This window comes from Oncorhynchus masou, chromosome 13 (assembly GCF_036934945.1).
Source record: "Oncorhynchus masou masou isolate Uvic2021 chromosome 13, UVic_Omas_1.1, whole genome shotgun sequence".
NCBI lineage: Eukaryota > Metazoa > Chordata > Actinopteri > Salmoniformes > Salmonidae > Oncorhynchus > Oncorhynchus masou.
This window is the reverse complement of record NC_088224.1, coordinates 34,702,575-34,722,932: the sequence shown is the minus strand read 5'-3', so window position 1 is coordinate 34,722,932 and position 20,358 is coordinate 34,702,575. Positions and strand designations below refer to the sequence as shown.

The following is a 20,358-nucleotide window of genomic DNA, read 5'->3' as shown; positions in this document are numbered from 1 at the left end:
GGTCAGAGCACAGGGTAGGGCAGTGTGAGCAGAACCATCGGTGTCGTTTGACTTAGCAAACGAGGATCGGATGTCGTCGACCTTCTTTTCAAAATGGTTGACGAAGTCATCTGCAGAGAGGGAGGAGGGGGGGGAGGGGGAGGAGGATTCAGGAGGGAGGAGAAGGTGGCAAAGAGCTTCCTAGGGTTAGAGGCAGATGCTTGGAATTTAGAGTGGAAGAAAGTGGCTTTAGCAGCAGAGACAGAGGAGGAAAATGTAGAGAGGAGGGAGTGAAAGGATGCCAGGTCCGCAGGGGGAGGCGAGTTTTCCTCCATTTCCGCTCGGCTGCCCGGAGCACTGTTCTGTGAGCTCGCAATGAGTCGTCGAGCCACGGAGCGGGAGGGGAGGACCGAGCCGGCCTGGAGGATAGGGGACATAGAGAGTCAAAGGATGCAGAAAGGGAAGAGAGGAGGGTTGAGGAGGCAGAATCAGGAGATAGGTTGGAGAAGGTATGAGCAGAGGGAAGAGATGATAGGATGGAAGAGGAGAGAGTAGCGGGGGAGAGAGAGCGAAGGTTGGGACGGCGCGATACCATCCGAGTAGGGGCAGTGTGGGAAGTGTTGGATGAGAGCGAGAGGGAAAAGGATACAAGGTAGTGGTCGGAGACTTGGAGGGGAGTTGCAATGAGGTTAGTGGAAGAACAGCATCTGGTAAAGATGAGGTCGAGCGTATTGCCTGCCTTGTGAGTAGGGGGGAAGGTGAGAGGGTGAGGTCAAAAGAGGAGAGGAGTGGAAAGAAGGAGGCAGAGAGGAATGAGTCAAAGGTAGACGTGGGGAGGTTAAAGTCGCCCAGGACTGTGAGAGGTGAGCCGTCCTCAGGAAAGGAGCTTATCAAGGCATCAAGCTCATTGATGAACTCTCCGAGGGAACCTGGAGGGCGATAAATGATAAGGATGTTAAGCTTGAAAGGGCTGGTAACTGTGACAGCATGGAATTCAAAGGAGGCGATAGACAGATGGGTGAGGGGAGAAAGAGAGAATGACCACTTGGGAGAGATGAGGATCCCGGTGCCACCACCCCGCTGACCAGAAGCTCTCGGGGTGTGCGAGAACACGTGGGCGGACGAAGAGAGAGCAGTAGGAGTAGCAGTGTTGTCTGTGGTGATCCATGTTTCCGTCAGTGCCAAGAAGTCGAGGGACTGGAGGGAGGCATAGGCTGAGATGAACTCTGCCTTGTTGGCCGCAGATCGGCAGTTCCAGAGGCTACCGGAGACCTGGAACTCCACGTGGGTCGTGCGCGCTGGGACCACCAGATTAGGGTGGCCGCGGCCACGCGGTGTGGAGCGTTTGTATGGTCTGTGCAGAGAGGAGAGAACAGGGATAGATAGACACATAGTTGACAGGCTACAGAAGAGGCTACGCTAATGCAAAGGAGATTGGAATGACAAGTGGACTACACTTATCGAATGTTCAGAACGTTAAGCTTACGTAGCAAGAATCTTATTGACTAAAATGATTGAAATGATACAGTACTGCTGGAGTAGGCTAGCTGGCAGTGGCTACGTTGTTGACACTACACTAATCAAGTCGTTCCGTCGAGTGTAATAGTTTCTACAGTGCTGCTATTCGGGGGCTAGCTGGCTAGCTAGCAGTGTTGATTACGTAATGTTACGTTAAAAGAACGACAATAGCTGGCTAGCTAACCTAGAAAATCGCTCCAGACTACACAATTGTCTTAGATACAAAGACGGCTATGTAGCTAGCTAGCTACGATCAAACAAATCAAACCGTTGTACTGTAATGAAGTGAAATGAAAATGTGATACTAACTGTGGAGCGAGGCGGAATGTTGACCGGGTTGTTGAAGTTCAATTCGGAAGACGTTGGCTAGCTGTTGGCTAGCTAGCTAGCAGTGACTCCTACGTTAAGGACGACAAATAGCTGGCTAGCTAACCTCGGTAAATTAAGATAATCACTCTAAGTCTACACACTCTAAACTACACAATTACCTTGGATACGAAGACAGCAAAGACAACTATGTAGCTAGCTAACACTACACTAATCGAGTCGTTGAGTGTAATAGTTTCTACAGTGCTAGTGGACGTTAGCTAGCTGCTGTGCTAGTGGACGTTAGCTAGCTGCTGGGCAGAAAGCAGTGTAGACTACGTTAGGACGACGAAATACGATAATTACGCAATTATCTTTGATACAAAGACGGCTATGTAGCTAGCTAAGAAGAAATTGCTAAGATTAGACAAATCAAACCGTTGTACTATAATGAAATGAAATGAAAAGTTATACTACCTGCGGACCGAAGTGTAGATGCGACCGCTCGCTCCAACCCGGAACCGGAAATCGTTATATATTATCATGTGTTCTGAAATTGTCAAATTACTGTGTTAGGTGTCCTTAAAGGGATAGTTCACCCAAATTACAAAATGACATATTGGTTCCTTACCCTGCAAACAGTCTATGAACAAGGTAAGACAGCAACCCATGCTTTTATTTAGTTTCCCTGGTACTGTTTCCACATGCTAACATTTTAGCATTCAGCATTTGTGGCACCATTCAAGTCATAGGACCGATATTAGCATTTTTCACGCATCATGTTCAAATCATCTATAAATTACTTTGTGAGCTTCACAATTTTAGATACATTTGTATTATTTGGACATGATGTGCAAAAAATGCTAATATCAGTCCCATTTCTTGAATGGGATTTGTGCCACAAATGCTAAAATGTTAGCATGTGGTAACAGTCCCAGGGAAACTAAACTAAAGCATGGATTGCTGTCATACCTTGAAAATAGACTACTTACAGTGCAAGGAAACCTATATATAATTTATAATATATAACTATCCCTTTAAGTTACAGGCATGGAGGGCTTTTAGCTAGTGGACAGAGTACTCACTTTAGATGAGTCAGGTCATTAGTATTTAAACAGCATACACTTTAGACATTGACAGTACTTTCCTTTCAAGGACAGTTACAATACCTTTTTTTAATGTGTAACATATTCAAAGTCAATTTCCCAACCAAGGTCTCATTCTCCCATGTGTTCAGCCTTTTGTGTTTTTCCAGATACTGCAGGGAAATGAAGGATCTAGGACATGCGTCTGGAATCTAATTCCCATTAGGAGTCTAACACGTGACCCTTTTTGTGTAGGGGAGGTGTTCCATGGCTCTGCCCCTCAGCAGCTGTCATTGGACGAGGCTCGGGCTTACTGTGAGAAGGAAGGGGCAGGGCTGGCTACCACAGGGCAGCTGTACGTGGCGTGGAGCAAGGGTTTGGACAGCTGCAACCCTGGCTGGCTGTCGGATGGCAGTGTGCGGTACCCCATCGTCATCCCTAGGGAGCGCTGTGGAGGGCCTCAGGCAGGGGTCAAGACCCTGTATCGCTACAGCAACCAGACAGGCTTCCCTGAATCATCCAGCCGCCATGATGTTTACTGTTTCAGAGGTCTGGGTATTGTACTGGACTAATTCATTCTAAAACAGATCATATACAGTGCATTGTGAAAGTATTCGGCCCCCTTGAACTTTGCGACCTTTTGCCACATTTCAGGCTTCAAACATAAAGATATAAAACTGTATTTTTTTGTGAAGAATCAACAACAAGTGGGACACAATCATGAAGTGGAACGACATTTATTGGATATTTCAAACTTTTTTAACAAATCAAAAACGGAAAAATTGGGCGTGCAAAATTATTCAGCCCCCTTAAGTTAATACTTTGTAGCGCCACCTTTTGCTGCGATTACAGCTGTAAGTCGCTTGGGGTATGTCTCTATCAGTTTTGCACATCGAGAGACTGAAGTTTTTTCCCATTCCTCCTTGCAAAACAGCTCGAGCTCAGTGAGGTTGGATGGAGAGCATTTGTGAACAGCAGTTTTCAGTTCTTTCCACAGATTCTCGATTGGATTCAGGTCTGGACTTTGACTTGGCCATTCTAACACCTGGATATGTTTATTTTTGAACCATTCCATTGTAGATTTTGCTTTATGTTTTGGATCATTGTCTTGTTGGAAGACAAATCTCCGTCCCAGTCTCAGGTCTTTTGCAGACTCCATCAGGTTGATTACACACAGGTGGATTGTATTTATCATCATTAGTCATTTAGGTCAACATTGGATCATTCAGAGATCCTCACTGAACTTCTGGAGAGAGTTTGCTGCACTGAAAGTAAAGGGGCTGAATAATTTTGCACGCCAAATTTTCCGTTTTTGATTTGTTAAAAAAGTTTGAAATATCCAATAAATGTCGTTCCACTTCATGATTGTGTCCCACTTGTTGTTGATTCTTCACAAAAAAATACAGTTTTATATCTTTATGTTTGAAGCCTGAAATATGGCAAAAGGTCGCAAAGTTCACGGGGGCCGAATACTTTTGCAATGCACTGTAGGTTTTAGTATTGCCAGAGATTGTTTCGGATTGCATGCTTCCGGCGATTCTGTTGTGACGTTATGCAGAGAAGGTGTTTGTCATATGAACAGAGATAAAATCTCCCTGACTCTCCTATCTAACCCCTGTTCTTCTCAGGTGTTGGGAATCCTCACACTGATGCCCCCATGGACTACATGGCCACTGAGCCAGAGGACATCGGACAAGATGTTGTCGTTCTTATGGAGCCTGCTGAGGAGCTCTATCTGAGCCAGGATAGCAAGCAAGTGGAGCGAGAGGCCCAGAGTGTCCTGGGATCCCTCCCCGTCTTCCAGTCGGCTCCTGCTCAGGAGGATCTGCAGGGGACTCCCCCTACTGCCATGTCAAGCACAGAGGTCCCCCTCACCCATACAGCCTCTTCCCAGGACCTTCTCCAGCCCTTTGATGAGACTTCACTTTCTGTAGAGGAAAACTACCACTCCCAGCATGCTACTTCACTACCCAACACCTCCAGTGAGCTAGATTCCCTCCAAGAAGGAGACTATTACTCCCAGCATTCTACTTCACTACCCAGCACCTCCAGTGAGCCAGAATCTCTCCACGAAAGAGACTATCACTCCCAGAATTCTAGTTCCATACCCAGCATCTCCACTAATCCAGACTCCCTCCATGAAGGAGATTATCACTCCCAGAATTCTATTTCCATACCCAGCACCTCCAGTGTGCCAGACTCCCTCAATAAAGGAGACTATCACTCCCAGAATTATATTTCCATACCCAGCACCTCCAGTGAGCCAGACTCCCTCCACGAAAGAGAGTATCACTCCCAGAATTCTAGTTCACTACCCAGCACCTCCAGTAAGCCAGACTCCCTCCACGAAGGAGTCTATCACTCCCAGAATTCTACTTCACTACCCAGCACTTCCAGTGAGCCAGTCTCCCTCCACGAAGGAGACTATCACTCCCAGAATTCTACTTCACTACCTAACACCTCCAGTGAGCCAGACTCCCTCCACGAAGGAGACTATCACTCCCAGAATTCTACTTCACTACCCAGCATCTCCAGTGAGCCAGACTCCCTCCACGAAGGAGACTATCACTCCCAGAATTCTACTTCACTACCCAGCACCTCCAGTGAGCCAGACTCCCTCCACGAAGGAGACGATCACTCCCAGAATTCTACTTCACTACCCAGCACCTCCAGTGAGCCAGTCTCCCTCCACGAAGGAGACTATCACTCCCAGAATTCTACTTCACTACCCAGCACCTCCAGTGAGCCAGACTCCCTCCACGAAGGAGACGATCACTCCCAGAATTCTACTTCACTACCCAGCACCTCCAGTGAGCCAGTCTCCCTCCACGAAGGAGACTATCACTCCCAGAATTCTACTTCACTACCTAACACCTCCAGTGAGCCAGACTCCCTCCACGAAGGAGACTATCACTCCCAGAATTCTACTTCACTACCCAGCACCTCCAGTGAGCCAGACTCCCTCCACGAAGGAGACTATCACTCCCAGAATTCTACTTCACTACCCAGCACCTCCAGTGAGCCAGACTCCCTCCACGAAGGAGACTATCACTCACACAATTCTACTTCACTACCCAACACCTCCAGTGAGCCAGACTCCCTCCACGAAGGAGACTATCACTCACACAATTCTAATTCACTACCCAACACCTCCAGTGAGCCAGACTCCCTCCACGAAGGAGACTATCACTCACAAAATTCTACTTCACTACCCAGAACCTCTAGTGTTCTAGACTCTCTCCACGAAGGCAATTCCAGTCTCTACCAGCTAGTGCTGGAAACAACCCCAGAATTCCCTGAGCCATCCTACGAGCCACACAGACATTATCAGCCGATGCCAGAGATGAATCCGGAGGAAACTGACTACCAACAGTCAGGATCTTCCAAGCACTTCCAGCCAATGCCAGAGACCAATCACGAGTTGGATCAAGTGGAAGCCAACTACAGCACAACAGGAGGTAACCAGAGTCATCGGGAGAATACAAAAGAGACTACCACAATGGCCTTTGAACCCATAGAGAATGCTACCGAGGCACGTGACCATGCCGCAGAGAGAAGACACAAAGAGGTGATCGTGGGAGAGCCTGAGGAGACATCCATCTCTACCAAGTCCCCGGGAGAGCTTGATCCCCGCCCAGCATGGTCTACCCTCTCCCCCCACGCAAAGGCAACCTCAGTGTGGTCGCCCCTGGATGGATCTGGAGATGTGTCCCAAGGTATGGCCAATGTGGCAGCCAATTCCTAATATACTTAGGCCTATAGCTTTATGATACATGAAGTTACTCCTAACTCTATTTAATTTGTCATTGAAGAGCCGTGTAGAACTTGATTATCATGCAACAAAAAATGTACTTTTATTTATTTATTTATTGTACTTTCTTTACAGAGATAGAACTAGTTGTCCACCAGGGAATCCACACAGACAGATTCCCCACCTCCTCCTCCTCCTCCTCCTCCTCCTTCACCACTCACATGTCTGCCTCCCCTGGAGCCACCAGCATTCCCAGTGAGGAGCAGACAGGAGTTACGCATTCAAGCAGCATCTTATCTGGACTGGATCATTCAGAGGAGCTAGGACTGGATGTGTACTCCACAGTAGGCTATCCAAAAGTAACCTCGCAGGGAACTTCCTCCGCTAGGCTGGAGGGCAGCACCAGTCTAAATTTTGAGGGTATTGTCATTCCAGAGAGATTGGTACCTTCTAGAGAAGTGGAGCTGGCACCAGGGGAGTCTGATGAGGAGCACCTGGGGTCTGGAGAGGGCATAGTCACTACCGAGTCTCCAGACCTCTCCACCACCTCCCAGCTTCCCGTCGAGTTTACCACTCTGGGCTATCAAACAACGACCATGTCCAGAATAGAGATGGATCCCACAACCACAGACCCTGACGAAGACGGAAGTGGACATGAGCCAAGCACTGATGAACCATCCCTGGGAGAAAAAGTGACCGTCTTCCCCCTTGAGTCGCAAACATCCAGCTGGGATCTGCACCGCACCACCTCTGCACCCCAAGAGTCTCAGGAAGACCTTGAATACAGTGGGGAACCCCTTTCCACCTCTTCCCAGACAGATCTTCCAGACTCCTCAGAAGAACCTGATCTGTTTGGGTCAGACTCCTTGTCCATCTCAAGTACGGATCCCACCTCAGCCACCATGTCCACATCCACCATGTACACCTCCACAGAGTGGGCCACACGGACCTGGAGCCCCACCACCTCCACGACACAAGGTCCCCCAGAAACATCTGAGCCGGAGAGGGTGACGGCTCTTATGCCCCCCGTGGATCAGGGCCGGTTGGATCTGGAATTCGGCCTCACCCAGCCACCCACCCTGCTCATGTTGCCCAATGAGAGGGCTGCCGTGGGCAGTGCCAGGAAGATTTCAGGTAACACTAGAGCCACCCTAACCAGCCTAACCGCCCTCCTCTTGCTGCTCGGCACCATGATGCACTAAACCCTGGCCACTCCCACCCCAAGCTGCCTTGCTCTACTTTCTGCAAACCACCAGCCTCCCAACGGCTCCTCTTCGTCTGTCTCACTGTTTGTCTCAGCAGCCCACTCACCCTCCTTCCCTTCCCTCCCAGATAAAGAGCACCCTGCTTCTCGTCATTGACAGATATATGGGACAACTCCCTTTTACCATTTGTCCAACAAACCAGTCTTGCTGTGCATCATGTTTTTTTTCACTCAAAGATTGACTTCTATGAAGTACTGTATTGCCCGGACACACCATTTCTGTGAAAGAGAATTGCAATGCTTGTTTGTCTCCTCCTATTCTTCCTGCAAGACTGATGTCCAACTTGCAACTTCACGGTCTTGAATGTTTCAGCATTCAGACAGTCAATCTCCTCTTACCAGGGGCCCGTATTAATTTGAGCACAATTCCAAATGGAGAAAAGAAAACCCCAGTGTTATTCAACCGGACAAACATTTGTCCTTGCATTGTAGCGCCACTAACTCTGAATGTAACAGCACTGACTCCCAAATGCAACACCGCTGACATTTTATTGGTAAAGATTACAGATAATATTGATTTCATAGAGGGATAGCATCCCGGTTACAAAACATCAGCACCTTTTTTTTAAACTAACTCAGCAGCTATTGAGTTAGTCTATAGTAGATTGTATAGCACAGAATGTCACTTTTATAACCACAATAATGGAATGTTTCTTGTCTATCTAAATGACATCTATCAGAATATTTGTAATGTTAATTGAGGTACAAATGTCTGTAATGCCACCAATCTCCCAGTGTAACAGGACGTATCATTTGAAGAATGACAATGACCTCCTAGATGGCAGTCTGATCATAGTTTTTCCCCCCAAAAATGTTACTAAACATTTGTAATGAGTAAGAGTTACTTAATGGAAAAGGGGAAACTATTGAGGCTGGTTTATTGTTTGACGCTAAAGTGACATCAGTGTGACATGATTAGTTCCGTGTCATCTCATCTAAAATGGGTCTTTGCAGATTGTGATTGTGTAGATGGAGAGTCAGAAGCAGCATCTCACAAGCACAGCTAACAGTATTGGTTGTTCTTTAAACATGTGTGCTTTCTCCTCTAAGGAATTAACTCATACAGGATGGGACCATTCATAAAACCACTAAACCAACAGACCATAAACCAGCCTGTTGGATAACTTGAACTGAATTGTATAAAATGCTACATTTGCTGTCTCATTTTAGGTAATGTGCTTTTTACACAGAGGCGTAACCATTAAAGTGAAAATCTAAATTAGCGGACATGACCTTTAAGTTTTGGTTTAATCGCTGGTGCTTTACCCTCCTGACAGATTAGGTAGAAGTTGCCCTAACCACTAACACAGCATCTTGTATTTTTTTCATTCGCCCAATGGTTAAAATCGGGGGTTGGGGTAATCTGTTCCTACAATTGTAGTTGAGGACCATTTCTACCTCAAGCTTTCTCGACACAGGTGAAGCCAGATACAGAGCCTTCGGAAAGAATTCAGACCGGGTTGACATTTTCCACATTTGGGTAGGTTAATGCCTTCTTCTAAAATGTGTTAAATTGTTTTTTTCTCCCCTAATCAATCTACACCCAATACCCCATAATGACAAAGCAAAAACACGATTTTAGAAAAGTTGCAAATTTATAAAAAATTCAAAACTGAAATATTACATGTATTATTATTCAGACCCTTGACTCAGTACTTTGTTGAAGCACCTTTGGCAGTGATTACAGTCTCTGGACTTCTTGGGTATGATGCTACAAGCTTGGCTCACCTGTATTTGGGGAGTTTCTCCCATTCTTCTCTGCAGATACTCTCAAGCTCTGTCAGCTTGGATGGGAAGCGTTGCTGTACAGTCAGTTATTTTCAGGTCTCTCCAGAGATGTTCGATCGGGTTCAAAACCAGGCTCTGGGCCTCCCGGGTGGCGCAGTGCTAGCTGTGCCACCAGAGACTCTGGGTGCGAGCCCAGGCTCTGTCGCAGCCAGCCGTGACAGTGAGGTCCATGGGGCGAAGCACAATTGGACTAGCATCGTCCGGGTTAGGGAGGGTTTGGCCGGTAGGGATATCCTTGTCTCCTCGCACACTAGCGACTCCTGTGGCGGTCCGGGCGCAGTGCATGCTGACCAGGTCGCTAGGTGTACAGGGTTTCCTCCGACACATTGGTGCGGCTGGATTCCGGGTTGAGTGCGCGCAGTGCGGCTTGGTTGGGTTGTGTTTTGGAAGACGCATGAGTCTCGACCTTCGTCTCTCCTGAGCCCGTATGGGAGTTGTAGCGATGAGAAAAGACAGTAAGAGACTTGTCCCGCAGATACTCATGCGTTTTCTTGGCTGTGTGCTTAGGGTCGTTGTCCTGTTGGAAGGTGAATCTTTGCTCCAGTCTGAATTTCTGAGCGCTCTGGAGCAGGTTTTCATCAAGAAACTCTCTATACTTTGCTCCGTACATCTTTGCCTCGATCCTGACTAGTCTCCCAGTCCCTGCTGCTGAAAAACATCCCCACAGCATGACGCTGCCACCACCATGCTTCACCATAGGGATGGTGCCAGGTTTACTCCAGAAGTGATGCTTGAAATTCAGTCCAAATAGTTCAATCTTGGTTTCATTAGACCAGATAATCTTGTTTATCATGGTCTGAGAGTCTTTAGGTGCCTTTTGGCAAACTCCAAGCAGGCTGTCAATTGCCTTTCACTGAGGAGTGGCTTCCATCTGGCCACTATACCATGAAGGTCAGATTAGCGGAGTGCTGCAGAGATGGTTGTCTTTCTGGAAGATTTTCCTATCTCCACAGAATAACTCTGGAGCTCTGTCAGAGTGACCATCGGGTTCTTGGTCACCTCCATGACCAAGGCCTTTCTCCCCCAATTGTTCATTTTGGCCGGGCAGCCAGCTCTAGGAAGAGTATTGGTGGTTCCAAACTTCTTCCATGTTCTTGGGGACCTTCAATGCTGCAGACATTTGTTGTTACCCTTCCCCATATCTGTGTTTCAACACAATCCTGTCTCGGAGCTCCACGGACATTTCCTTCGACCTCCTGGCTTGTTTATTTTGCTCTGACATGTACTGTCAACTGTGGGACCTTACACAGACAGGCGTGTGCCTTTCCAAATCATGTCCAATCAATTAAATTTACCACAGGTGGACTCCAATCAAGTTGTAGAAACATCTCAAGGATGATCAATGGAAACAGGATGCAATTTCGAGTCTCATAGCAAAGGGTCTGAATACTTACGTAAATAAGGTATTTCTAAAAACGGTTTTCACTTTGTCATTATGGGGTATTGTGTGTAGATTGCTGCGGATACATTTTTTAAATCCATTTTAGAATAAGGCTGTAACATAACAAAATGTGGAAAAAGTCAAGGGGCCTGAAGGCACTGTACAGGCTTTGTGAGTGTTGTATCAACTCAATATGAGAACGTTGGTGCCACCTACTGGCTGGTTGCATGTTAAGCTAAATAAAATCAAATTTCCTTGGTCACATTCACATATTTAGCAGATGTTATTGCGGGTGTAGCAAAATGCTTGTGTTCCTAGCTCCAACAGTGCAGTAGTATCTAACAGTGCAGTAGTATCTAAAAACAATTCACAACAATACACAGAAATGTAAAAATTAAAGAATGGAATTAAGAAATATATAAATATTAGATCTAACAATGTCGAAGTGGCGCTGACTAAAATGCAGTATAACAGAAGACAGTATATACATATGAGATGAGTAAAGCAGTATGTAAACATTATTTTTAAAGTGAATAGTGTTCCATCATTACAATGGTCAGTGATTCCAAGTCTATGTATATAGGGCAGCAGCCTCTAAGGTGCAGGGTTGAGTAACCGGGTGGAAGCCGGCTAGTGATGGCTATTTAACAGTCTGATATAAGCTGTTTTTCAGTCTCTCGGTCCCAGCTTTGATGCACCTGTACTGACCTCGCCTTCTGGATGATAACGGAGTGAACAGGCCATGGCTCGGGTGGTGGATGTCCTTGATTACCTTTTGGCCTTCCTGTGGCATGCTGTAAGTGTCCTGGAGTGCAGGTAGTTTGCTCCCAGTGATGCGTTGTGCAGACCGCACCACCCTCTGTAGAGCCCTGCAGTTGCGGGCGGTGCAGTTGCCGTACCAGGCGGTGATACAGCCCGACAGCGTGCTGTCAATTGTGCATCTGTAAAAGTTTGGGAGGGTTTTAGGGGTCAATAATTTCTTCAACCTCCTGAGGTGCTGTTGTGCCTTCTTCACCACACTGTGTGGGTGGACCATTTCAGATCGTCATTGATTTGTACGCCGAGGAACCTTTTCCTTCTGTTGTTTCCTGCAGTACACGATCAGCTCCTTTGTTTTGTTTTCCTGGCACCACTCTCCCAAGACCCTCACCTCCTCCCTGTAGACCCTCACCTCCTCCCGCGTCAGGTCTACTACTGTTGTATCGTCTGCAAACTTGATGATTGAGTTGGAGGCGTGCGTGGCCACGCAGTCATGGATTAACGGAGTACAGGATGGCTGAGCACGCACCCTTGTGGGGCCCCTGTGTTGAGGATCAGCAAAGTGGAGGTGTTGTTTCCCCTTTCACCACCTGGGGGCAGTCCGCCAGGAAGTTCAGAACCCAGTTGCACAGGGAGGGGTTCAGACCCAGGGCCCCGAATTTAATGATGAGCTTGGAGGGTACTAAAGGAAAGGAGAACAGGGAGGTATTCTTGTCTGATACATGCGTGCGCTCCATCCAGTCTGACACAAGAGGCGAAGTGATACTTTCAATTAGATTATATTTGGTGTTCTTGTATTGGTCTGATGTCTAAGTCTCACTCTCTCACTTCTGGTTCCAGCCCAGGTTACATTTACAGTAGATTGCAGAAATACCACTATAAGGTATGAGGCATCCATAATGTGTCTTAGTTCATTTGTACAATTGTCAGCAAACGTAACACCGTACGTTGGTAATATGTTCCAGACCAAAATATAACTACATCTACACAGAGATACATGCAAAAGTTTAACCAATGGAAAACATCATGACAGGTTCATTTTAGGCAATCAATTGCAGTTAAAGACAGTACTACAAATTCCCTTGCCCTCTATATCACATCACCATCTCTGCATTTCTAATTAGTACAACACTGAAATCAGCATAATTGTAGATGTGATAGAAATGACTCATCCTCGCCAGAAGAGGGCGAAATTACCCTGAGGGTTAACAAGTACTTGACCTGGAGAATAGTGTGGGAATCATTCAAGGTTACAGGGGATATCTTCAGCGAACATGACAAGGACTGTGGTCAAACTGAGTTAATGGAACATCATTCGGGCAGGAGATAAAGCACCTTATTCAGGCAGCATTATAGACCTCGCTTTTTCTTTCCATAATCTCTAAACTCCTCTGTCTTCAACTCTTTTATCATCATATTCATATTTTAACCACCTTTGTTTTCTTTCTCCTCTTGGCCGCTGCAGCCGTCACTGCCTTCTACACACTAGGCTATAATTGTATGATATTATCATCCTATTATTCGTACAACTCTTGCTGTGTTTCAGATGCCTGTCTGGAGGACCCCTGCGCCAACGGCGGCACCTGCGTTGAGATGGACGGGAGCACCAAATGCCTCTGTTTGCCCAGCTATGGAGGTGACCTCTGTCAGACAGGTGAGCTCCTCATTCGGCTGTTACAGTATCTCCGTAACTGTAACAGTGCTTGTTGTAATCCCCCAGTAATGCATCACCACATTCAGTAAACAAATACTTTGGGGTTTGTATGTACTGAAGCAGAATAAGTCAGCCACGTTCCAGTCATATTCACAAATAAAAGAAGCCAAAGGAAGTGAGAGGTCCTTCATTGGTTTGTTATGATAAGGTAAGTCTATTGATAACTGACTCAAAATCAATCAAAAGGGAATTCTTACACACTGTGGCTTTAGGAGCCTGTCAAACTCAAAGACCCGCCTTGTTCAAAGAGGACAAAACCTTTCTTTTGGAACAATTGTCCCCCTTCAGTTCTCTCTGACGTAGGCTTTTCTCTGAGACCTGCTTGCTATGCCGCTGTGTTCCTGTCACACACATTTAGGGATGAGAAAATAGAAATGGAAAGAAGGTGAGATGAGAAGTGTTCTTTAGATGGATGAACCTCATGGATCCATCTGCTCCGTGAATCAGGGAAAATGTACGACAAGGGTTCAATCAAAAGGCCATTTTCCTGACTTTCGCGGCGATCACATTCATGTCGACACCTTGAATGTCGGCTCAAGCGTAAACAATCTCCTTCAAAAGTGAAGTGCGTTGCACTTGTCGACAATGCGTCTTAGATTGAATCCCGGCCACGGTCTTTAAGGTAGTTTCGTTTGGATCGCCTCATTGTTTCTCAAAACCAACCGTTCTCTTTCTTTCCCTCTCAATCATTCAAATGAATTAATAAAATCTCTCCCTCCCTCCATCCTGTTCTGTCTCTTAGATCTGGAGCAGTGTGAGGTGGGCTGGCAGAAGTTCCACGGGAACTGCTACAAGCACTTCAACCAGCGGCTGAGCTGGGAGGTGGCGGAGCAGCACTGTCGCATGGTGGGGGGCCACCTGGCGTCAATCATGACACCTGAAGAGAAGGACTTCATTAACAGTGCGCTGGGAGTAGTGACAGCAAGCCACCAAACTTCATACACCACCTTTCCCCTTCCATTGATAGGCTACTTCATTTGTTTGCATAGTGTACCAGTTTACTGCACATGAATACATTGGAAAGACAATAGCTAGCTCTCAAGGTTTTATGTGTGCTATTTATTAGCATAGGAAGGACAAATGTCATGCCATTAACCCTGCTGGGCGGAAGTGCTACATGCTAATGGTAATCTGGGTGAGGTAGTTCACCAAAATGACAAAATAAGTTAGATGCACACTTACTTTTAACCAGAGTGACAAACTGTACTCAGCCACTGTCACCAACTGATATTAACAAAAAAACTATGGAAGTGCTGTGGGCAGCTTTAGCGTGTTCTAAACTACAGGCCATATTACCTCCAATTAACTTCAAACCCAGTCATTTGGCAATGCAAACCCTGGCAGAGTTGTTGATATTAGCAGTGGAAGCACAAAGACAATGACCTACTGTATAACTTGTTAGAGAAGCGATAGGACTACTGCTTGAAAAGCAAATAAAATGTGTTATTCTATCCTCAGATAACTTTAAGGAGTATCAGTGGACTGGACTAAACGACAAGACCATCGAGGGGGATTTCCACTGGTCCGATGGCAACCCACTGGTGAGTCCAGACAGATTAGTTTGACAGAGAAAAAGTACTGGGTCAAAACCTGTCCACAGGATGACATGCAGCTACAAAGACTAAAGGAAAAGACTTGTCTTCACAGCTCTATGAGAACTGGTACAGGGGCCAGCCTGACAGTTACTTCCTGTCTGGAGAGGACTGTGTGGTGATGGTATGGCATGATTCTGGGCACTGGAGTGACGTGCCCTGCAACTACCACCTGGCCTACACCTGCAAGAAAGGCACCTGTGAGTAATGGACATGATGTTGCTACAAACAAGCACCAATCGACCAGTTCCTTTAACTACTGTACCTGTAACTACCTCTATGCAATAGATTACATTGACGTAACTTAGAGGTCTATAGAAGTAGTCGTAGATGTTTAATGCACACATTCAATACAGTCCCAAACTATTGTCCTGCCCGAAACTGTATTGAATGTGTACAACAGACAAATAGTCTTTCAACTTTTCATGAATTTGTTTTCGATTTAAAATACATTATCACCTATAGTCTTCGTAACTCCTCCCACAGCTTCATGTGGCCCTCCCCCCAAAGTCCGAAACGCACCCGCGTTTGGCAAAATTCGCCAGAGGTACGAGACGGGCGCCGTTGTGCGCTACCACTGTGCCCAGGGCTTCCAGCAGAGACGAAACCCTCTGGTCGTGTGCCTGCCGGGTGGCAAGTGGGAGGAACCTCAGATCCTCTGCATCCCTGGTATGAACAGTACTATGACCCACCCACTTATCTCTAATTCGTGACCATGTTCCATTGCAGTTCTGATATGGCTAAATATGACTCAAGAACAGTTATTGAGATGCAGTTCATCTCTCGTACAGGCTGTCAGCAAGAATGAAGTACTGAAAGAATCATGATTTAGTACACGAATGTCACTGATTCATTCGATGAATTAAGGAGATGCTTAAGAGTGGAGATGGGGATTTTAACCAGAACGTTAGTTGTTGTTCTGTAGTGGGGAGTTGCTGAATCTGCTTTAGCTCTGGAAAATAAGATCTGTCATTGGGATTCAATCAAAAGTCGCATTGTCGACAAGCACACTGCACTTGAAAGGTAGTTTACGCTTGAGCCAACATTCACAGCGTTTACTGTGAGTGCAGTCTACACGACAGTCAGGGAATTGCCTGTAGAAAGTGCAATGTTGACAGTGTTGTGCCCTTGTCGAAATGTGCCTTTCACTGAGTCCCATCCTAAGTCAAGGCAATGCCATAGCAGCAGGCAAAGCCAACCCAGAAAACTAGTGTCTAAATCAGACGGTGTTCTCACTCCAGAGATGATGTGGGAAGAACAAGATAGATGTATGAATGTGGTGAACAAATGACACTACATATTTATCCAACAGATTTGTCAGAAGTCTTTATTTCAACTTTGTGCTGGGGGTTTCCTTTCAGGGGCAGGAAGCACAGCACAGACAGTAGGAGTAACATCACTAACCACAGGAAGCCAGGAGCTGGCTGAAGAGGAATCACAAACAACAAAGGAAACGCTTCAATACTGGGACATCAAGTGGAACTTTTAAATGTCATACCATGTCCCAGTACACTTCAAGAGTTTCCTTTCCTCATTGACCAGAGATCTGAAATGGCCTAACAGGTCAAGGCAATAGATTGATCTTGAAGGATAGGAGACAGGGAAAGAGTACTGGGACACTGGGCCAGTCAAGCATAACCTCTTACATTCCTACTGTCCTCCCAAAAGCACATCGATCTGAATCTGTTGTTGGGATAGCCTGGGCTTGAAGGTCTCTTGTAGCCCTACATAGGATGCAATGAATTGCAATAGTGTCCTAGAACGCTATGATACAGAACCCAGAACATATTCTGTGAAAATCCTATTAATAATCAGTAACTCCTTGTCCGTTCATCCAGATTGTATAATGTGTGGATCTGTATGGAAGCTTTTCTCCAAACCGGCACATAACCCCAGGCGAGGTAGACAGACAGTGGTAGGATATGCAGTAGCTCGTCTTGAGCACTGTCTATCACAGGTGAAGTCTGGTGCCGGTTTGGTTCAGACAGTTTCTTTAAAGATATCCACACATTGGACAATCCAGAAGGATGAACAAGGAGGTATGAATAGTAGATGTGAATTCTGTAAAAGGATTACTGGAAACAGGTAAACCTATGGACTTTTTGCCAGATATGTTCCGGACTCCACATTGTAGCTATCGAGGATGCCATTGCATTCAATGTGCGGGGTCATCTGTAAGCCCAGGTCTCTTGTTGGTTTTAAACAGGCCTCAGCAGGCTAATGGTGTTCAGCGATCTCATCTCCGCAATTTATCATGTCAGTTCTCAATCATTGTTTATTGACTATTATTGGCAAATCAACTTTATAAATCCACCCATAATATTTTCAACAACAGCTGGTCTGTTTTGCAATTCCATTCATATTCCATCAGCTGAGGACTACCTGGGGTCTGTTCAGTAGGGTGCAAACGTTACAGGACGTTCAGATAGAAATGTATCGTGTAGAATAGATATGATTGCCCAGCCTGGCCTCAGAACCGTACAAAATATAATTGTGTAGTTCTGAGCACCTCCAAGAGGTATGATCCCTACAGTCTAGCAATCCAAAGGTTGCATGTTCGAGCCGCGTCGGGGATATCTGTAGCATTTTAACTAACCTTTCCCCTAACCCTTATTCTTACGTTAACCCAATTCACCTGCTATGCAAATTCACCTAACCTTTGTCATTTTAGTCCTCCTAACCTTTGTAGTTAGTTCCCGTAACCGCCAACTTAAATTGTCCGCGTAATTGTCCTTTGTTGTTACAGTGCAACAAGCAATGTGGTCTCAGACAAAGACTTTGCAATGCTATATGTCCTCCAAGACGTATGATACTGTACGTCCTCCAATTTACATGATATTGTACGACCACTATTTTGTCCAACGTAGCGTAATGTATCATCCTGAATTGAGTGTCACAGATTTCCGTACAGATTCACACCAATTGTCCTGAAACCACATTGGATTGCCTGTAGACACGGGACTCGGGAACGTCTGTAGTTCTGTTAGTAATATTTCTGCCTGCAATGATTTCAACTTTTGCAGGACAGGTGAGTCCTTGTAGGGTTGTCTGGTTGAGTGTCGGCTCTGTGGTCCAACGTAACCTGTCCCACACCACTACCCCTATGTCCTTTATGAGTCCCCGTCATAAAACAAAAAGGACTGCATAGGTGTACGCAATATGATGGCAACTTCACCAAGCCTACCAGAGGGCTCGGTGTGGCTATTACCACATTGCTGATACCAATACAAATATTTCAGATGCACGAGGTGACTTAACAAAGTCTTCGGAATGGAAGGAATGGTTGGTTTGGAATTGGGGCAGCAACAAAAAAATCCCTGTGCTCTTAGGAACCCATATCAACTCTTGAACTCAACATTTATGTCCATCTCAACCATCTCACAACCATACGCCTTCTTAGACTTTTGTCATCAACAGACTTTATATGAAACATGGTGCTGACACCCTTGCGTGTGATACCTGCATGAAGTACGTTAAGAAATGTTCATCCTTAAAGAATCAAAATGGCAGGTTTGTGCAGCAGGATGTTAGAAAAATAAAACAACTCTAAACAAGCTTGTTTATAAAAGTCAATACCATTATCGAAGTAGAATTTACATTTCTCACGGTGGTCATAACTCTTTTGGGGTGAAAGAGGCGAGAGTGAGTGAGTAGCATGCAAAAGATTTGACCATGGATACGATGCCACTACTGTACTCATCAATGATATTAATTTTGTCTCAAAGTATGTTTTAATTACTGTCCACTCTTCCCTCTGATAGATGCCCGACATTTTACTGACACAGTTCTATGAAAAGCTTTGTGTTGTAATAAAGTTTTTTTATAGAATAAAGCAAGGATTTAATGAGTATTAACCACACAGCCATTATCGGAAATTGTATTTGTTTGTTCTTTATTTGCTTCGGTTTTTATAAGCATCTTTTACGGTAATACTGTTCCTTTATAAACCAACTAAAATAAAATTTGAACGTTTCTGTGACTTTTTGTGTGCCTATTTAGTTGGGGTGGAGGATCAACAGTTGAGTTGGAGTCAGAGGTCAAGGTGCACATTTTTTATTTATTTTTTATTTAACAGTCCAGGTGATGATGAAGACCGTATCTAGAGATTGTATTTACAACAAAGAAACAAAAGCGGGTCAAAATACCCTTAAACTCATGTCTCTACATACTGTCAATGGCCCTGGCAGAGCTAAAGTAACAGCATGTTACCTAGACAAGCAGCGCTCCCAGTATGAGGAGCAATCGGCATCCCAAAAAGATCTGCTCTACCCAGTGGCGAATTTAGCATGTACAGTGCATTCGAGAAAGTATTCAGACCCCTTGACTTTTTCCAAATTCTGTTACATCACAACCTTATTCTAAAATGGATCACATTTGTTTTACTCCCCATCAATCGACACACAATACCCCATAATGACAAAATGTGGATGCTTGTGTAAATCAAGTATTTCTGTTTTTTATTTTTGAACACATATGCAAAAAATGTCTAAAACCTGTTTTTGCTTTGTCATTATGGGGTATTGTGTACTCCCTGTTCACCCATGACTGCGTGGCCTCGCACCCAATATTTATATATTGTTAATTCCATTTATTTAGATTTGTGTGTATTGTTGTGAAATTGTTAGATATAACTGTTAGATATTACAGCACTATTGGACCTAGAAACAGGCATTTTGCTACACCCCGCAATAACATCTCAGTTTGATTTGATTTATTGTGTGTAAATTGATGAGGAACATGTTTTACTTAATCAATTTTAGAATAAGGCTGTAACGTAACAATATGTGGAAAAAGTTATGGGGTCTGAATACTTTCCAAATGCACCTTAAATCTTGGTGGGGCAACAAGATTTAAAGTGCCAGCAAAGCCGCAACACGAAACAATACATGAATTGTACTATGACAGTAACAAATGGTCCACACAAACTGTTAGGTCCTACATAGAGCTTTCCTCTCAGCACCACGGAGTGAACCCTTACCACCGCTACACCTGGCTATCAGCGGAGCCTTGTCTGGCAGCGAGACAGTTCCTTCATCCTCATTTACTGCCTTTTCAAAAACCATAGCTGATATGGCTGACTTGCTTAATAAACAAATGTGGACTACTACTGACTTCTTGTGGATTTGTGTAAGTCAATAAGAACTTGTTTGTTGAAAACAAATATTTCAATGAGAAGAGACTGTCACTGGTAAACATGGTTACAGACCCAACAACATTATAT

The 20,358-nt window shown here is 45.2% G+C and overlaps 1 protein-coding gene across 3 annotated transcripts in view; it reads left to right on the top strand.

The window, feature by feature from the left end:
• The window catches only part of LOC135552135 (brevican core protein-like), a 37,403-nt gene extending 18,287 nt beyond the window's left edge, over positions 1-19,116 (top strand). For 2 of the 3 annotated variants that reach the window (XM_064983563.1, XM_064983562.1), the window contains 9 exons: positions 3,144-3,443; positions 4,517-6,604; positions 6,775-7,773; positions 13,378-13,485; positions 14,288-14,446; positions 15,004-15,086; positions 15,193-15,337; positions 15,624-15,806; positions 16,499-19,116. In XM_064983563.1, the coding sequence (XP_064839635.1) occupies positions 3,144-3,443; positions 4,517-6,604; positions 6,775-7,773; positions 13,378-13,485; positions 14,288-14,446; positions 15,004-15,086; positions 15,193-15,337; positions 15,624-15,806; positions 16,499-16,626 (4,193 nt within the window). In that variant the 3' untranslated portion in view covers positions 16,627-19,116. The remainder of the gene's footprint in view (positions 1-3,143; positions 3,444-4,516; positions 6,605-6,774; positions 7,774-13,377; positions 13,486-14,287; positions 14,447-15,003; positions 15,087-15,192; positions 15,338-15,623; positions 15,807-16,498) is intronic. The other variant, XM_064983564.1, reaches the window with a different exon arrangement.
• The last annotated feature ends 1,242 nt before the right edge of the window (positions 19,117-20,358 follow it).